Source organism: Mesitornis unicolor, unplaced genomic scaffold (assembly GCF_000695765.1).
Source record: "Mesitornis unicolor isolate BGI_N332 unplaced genomic scaffold, ASM69576v1 scaffold10280, whole genome shotgun sequence".
Taxonomy (NCBI): domain Eukaryota; kingdom Metazoa; phylum Chordata; class Aves; order Mesitornithiformes; family Mesitornithidae; genus Mesitornis; species Mesitornis unicolor.
This window is the reverse complement of record NW_010157576.1, coordinates 56915-61493: the sequence shown is the minus strand read 5'-3', so window position 1 is coordinate 61493 and position 4579 is coordinate 56915. Positions and strand designations below refer to the sequence as shown.

Below are 4579 nucleotides of genomic sequence, written 5' to 3'. Positions count from 1 at the left end.
CCCCCCCCCCCCCCCCCAAAAAAAACCACCAACAAACCAACAAAACAGACAGACATGGGAGCTTCTTCCTGATGTTTCAAAATTAGATTGTGTGAACTCACTTTCTGTGCTTATGTGTGTGTTTAGTGTGAAGCAGGAAGCCTAGGAGATGGGGGAAAAAATAACTTTTGTTGCATAGTAAGCAGTTTGACCGGCTCACTTCCTGGCTTCTTCATTTCCTGCACTTAGGAAAAGAAGAGGAGGAGAAATGAGGAAGAAGGAGGAACACCAGAAAAACGCCAGAAAGCCCCAAGCCCCGCCAGCCTGGAAGAGGAGGAGCTGGACTCTGACCACACTGCAGTGTGCTCCACAAAGGTTTGTGTTTCTGGGCCTGTCTGGAGGCCTGGCAACTATTAGTAGAGCACTAACTAATGATGAGGAAAGATGATCCAGGGCTTATGGTAGTGTAGGATACAAACCCTGTTATTCCAATGCTCCTGCAGGCTGGGACAAATTGCTTGATCTGTTTCCCTCATCTTCCTCGGTTGTCAACCACCTCTCCTTCTGCTTGAGCTGCTGGAGGCTGTGACTCTATGTGTACTTTACCAGTTGCCATAAAAGTTTAAAGTTCATTGAGGACTGCAGGGAATATTGTAATACTGAGGAAGATGTCTGTGCTTTCAGCTTATGAATTTGGTCAAAGACTACACATGAACTTAACCTGAAAATGAATTTTCCCTTCCTCCAAAAAAACAAGAACTTGAAGCACTGGAATTTCCCTATCTCACTTAAAATAAAATCAGAAAGTATGACTTAAGTTTTTTAAACAAACTGGGATTCCTGATCTCTGAAGCACCCTGTCCTTCGCAATGATGTTTGTCTGCGTTGATCTCTTGTGAAACTTCTGTTTTTAACACCACCTGAATTGCATCTCATGATTTCTGTTGCATTTACTACAAATCCTCAGTTCTGTGCATGTGCTTTTAAATACAATAGATGCAGATAAATGATTTCTGTAGTGAATGACTTTTTATGTCGGTAAGACCTAAGCTTGTTGATTATGGAAAGTGAGGGAAATGGTGAGGAGCCTGGGTAGCCTGTTAATCTGCTGCTGGTATTATCTTTGGGTTTTTTGCATTTAGATCTGTGCTATTTGCTTCTTAGTCGATATTTCCTGGACAGGGAGTATTGTATGAGTACTTCCTCTTGTACCATTAAATAGATTGTAAGAGGAAGATTCCATCATCTGCACCCATCAGATTCTTGCTCTATATGGAGAAGACTTTTAAAAGCAAATAAAAAGAGGGGAGAAAGGGTGAGTTTGGTTGTAGGACTTGTGCTAATGATAGGTTTGAAAAGTGGGGTGTGGGTGGCCAAAGCATATACCTGAAGTAGGATTGGTGGGGAAATGTGGGAAACACTTCCAGCACCTTTTACATACTGAAACCTTTGACAACTACAAAACACACATCTTTCTGAACTGAGCTTAACCGCTGCTGATAGGGTTAGTCCAGGGAAGGGTTTAGAAATGCAGTCTCTGTGTTTTATAACAGCAATGTCACAGCTCACCAATATCCAAAGCTGAGTGTAAAGGTGTTCAAGAGAAATAAGAGCTTAGGATCTTTCCAAAGGCAGGAGGATCTTTACACCCCTGCTAGCAGGGCTTTGTGTGAAAACTAAGCATTAAACACATTGGCCACCAAGAAGGTGTTTTGACACAGGATCACTCGGCAGCAGCACTGTTTGTAGTGGAAAGATGAGGGCACCTGCAGTGGGCGGTGAGCTCACCTGCCAGCTGTGGCTGGTGGAGCCCAGGTACACATCTGGGGCAGGCAAATGTTGGGTTGCAGTGTGATAGGGTGTTTGGGTTTCAGAGGGCAACTGGGGCCTCGGGGATGAAATAGATGTGTGGTGGCAGGGCGGAAGCCTTGTACCAGCCCCGTTTTGTCCCAGGCTCACTCTGAGTTTTGAGGTTGGCCAAGTGAACAACTGTGGTTTCTTCTGGCCTTCACAAATAGATTTGGACCACAGAAATGCATGACTCTCCTTGCAAGGAATTGCCCTACAGGGGAGGTGGTCTTCAAGTAGCTTAGGGAAGGTTTGTTCACACCTGGGCTGACATGCTGAGATTTATTGTCACCTACAGCCTTTTCTAGGCCCTTCTGTGTAACTTCATGGTCATTTATAACCTTTTGGAAGCACCTGTGTGTGGCTTGCACTCACATAGCATCTCTCTGGCAGGGCTGGCAAAGTTTTCCTATTGATATCTTATCTACTTGTGGTTGAGAAGCTGAGACATAGGGAGGGATCTACCAGATTCCCCTTTCAGGTGCTGTTATGCTCCATGAGGAGCAACATGGCCTATCAATGTCCCAGAGGGATGAGCAACCCAATCTGAAGTCACAGCTCAAGCAAGCATCAGTTCCCACAGCACCAAGCAAGTGAGCTGGCAGTAACCCTCCCAGAGGGATGAGCAACCCAATCTGAAGTCACAGCTCAAGCAAGCATCAGTTCCCACAGCACCAAGCAAAAGAGTGAGCTGGCAGCAGGCAGACAACCTGAGTAACCCTCCTTAGTGCATCTCTATTAGCCAGGGTTGTACTGTTTATTGGTGGTTTTGTTCTTCTCTAATGGCCCTTGTGTTCTTGGGCACAGCTGTTAAGTGTGTCCTCTCTGTGATACTGTCTTGTCTTCTGGTTAGCTAAAATGTAGCACTAGCATTGTGAAGGCATGCTAAAATGAGCACTTAGTGCTGCTTTTTATCCCTCTGTTAGATTATGTTTCCCATGGCACAGGCAACAGTGTACAGGGAGAGAAGGCTCCTTGTTGCTTGCTGCCTCTTGTCTGTGTAGAAACTGCTGTTAAGAAATAGCCCCCCCCTTTGGCTTGAAGGTGGTTTTTCTCTCTGTGTTCTTGCTTTCTGGGGCAAAAAGAGCTGTGAGGGTCACCACCATTTCAGCATTCCTTTATTTGGCGGTTGTGAAGTGTTTGCTTGCCCTACTGTCTTGGCCAAAGAGTTCTTGCACAGGAGCCTCTTTTTCCTGATGCCTTGACCTGAAAGGCTGCCTTGCAGGTAGCTCCACATGCTGACTTGCCCTCTCTGTGCTCTTCTCTGGTGTGGATGAGCTGATGTAGCTCATGCCTGTGCTCCCCTTATGCTTGGCTCCTCTTCTTCCGCAAACGTGGCTGACAGTCCCTCTAGTTTTCCCCTTTGCCTTTCCATACTTACCAATTTCTATCTGGCTAGGAAACTGTGTCTGAGAGATGCCTGGTCCTTGAGCGGGGAAAATGGTCTTGATTGCTGTATCAGCTGTTGGTCAAGCTGCATGTTGTTGGTTTGCCCCTGAAACTGGTTCAACTGCTACTGTGCACTGGTGCTTTTGGTTGGGATTCTGCTCACCTGCCTTAGAAAAGAGAAGGAAAAGGGATGCTCAGTGTGGGAACATGGGAAATAAGTGAGCCATTTCTAACCAAAATCTGGGTGAGGGAGCAAGGAAGACAAATGGTTGAACTATGGTCAGCCAAGGTAACCTACATCCATCTGAGGTACATGGACAAAAGCAATATCTTTGTCTTCTCTCTCCCATTTTAGATCACGGACAGAACAGAGTCTTTCGCTCAATAAAGAAAAGGTACCTTTTAGGGTTGGTGTGGGCCTTGGGGTAAAGCAGGTCCTTTCCTCTAAATGGAGGATGCCAGAGGGCCCTACTGTGGGTATGGGCAGGAGTGACAGGCTGCCTGTGGCCCTCAAAGTCCTTCCTTCTACCTGAGGTACTGGGGGATCACCTTAATCCACTTCTTGCCTCTCCAGTAACAGCATAAAGAAGAGCCAGTCTCCTCTCCCTGTGTCGAAGATTGATGACAGGCTGGAGCAGTACACACAGGCTATTGAGGTGAGCTGCTGTGCTATCTCTCTGTCCACGCCCTGTAAGGAGCCCTCTTTGCCAGGTATAGCTCTCCCACCCTGTCTCTTAACCTCACCATCTGGGAGGTGACAACTGAATCATGTCCCCTTAGATGAGAGCAAACCTTTCTCCTGTCTCTGTCTTCCATCACAGCATAAAGTAGGTTTCTTTAGCAAGATGCCCCATCCTTGTTTCCTCATGTTTGTTGCTTAAAGGATGGGAGTATCTTGCAGGAACTAGCAAGACACAGTATTCTCCTAGAGAAGCTGGTTGCTCATGGCTTGGAAGGTTTGTACTCTTCTCTGGGTAAAAAACAGAGTTGTGGTGAATGGAATGGACTTGTGGTGGCAGGTTACAAGTGGTGTTCCCCAGGGCTCAGTTTTGGAGCCAGTCTTGTTTAATAGCCTTATCAATGACCTGGATGAGGGAGGTTGAGCCCTCCCTTGGTAAGTTTGCAAATGACTCCAAATTGTGTGGGACTGTTGGTCTGCCTGAGGATAGGAAGGCTCTGCAGAGAGACCTGGGCAGGCTGGATCAGTGAGCTGAGGCCAATTGTATGAGCTTCAACAAGGCCAAGTGCTGGTCCTGTACTTGGGTCATAACAACCCCATGCAACACTGCAGGCTTGAGTAGAAGTGGCTGGAAAGCTGCCAGGCAGAAAAGGACCTGAGGGTGTTGGTTGACAGCCAACTGAA

The 4579-nt window shown here is 46.8% G+C and overlaps 1 protein-coding gene across 1 annotated transcript in view; it reads left to right on the top strand.

The window, feature by feature from the left end:
* The window catches only part of LOC104537600 (lymphocyte-specific protein 1-like), a gene marked incomplete at its 5' end in the record, with an annotated part of 11478 nt that overhangs the window by 4146 nt on the left and 2753 nt on the right, over nt 1-4579 (top strand). Inside the window, 4 exon segments of the mRNA XM_010180536.1 lie at nt 229-354; nt 3572-3590; nt 3593-3611; nt 3791-3872. Coding sequence (XP_010178838.1) covers nt 229-354; nt 3572-3590; nt 3593-3611; nt 3791-3872 — 246 coding nt within the window.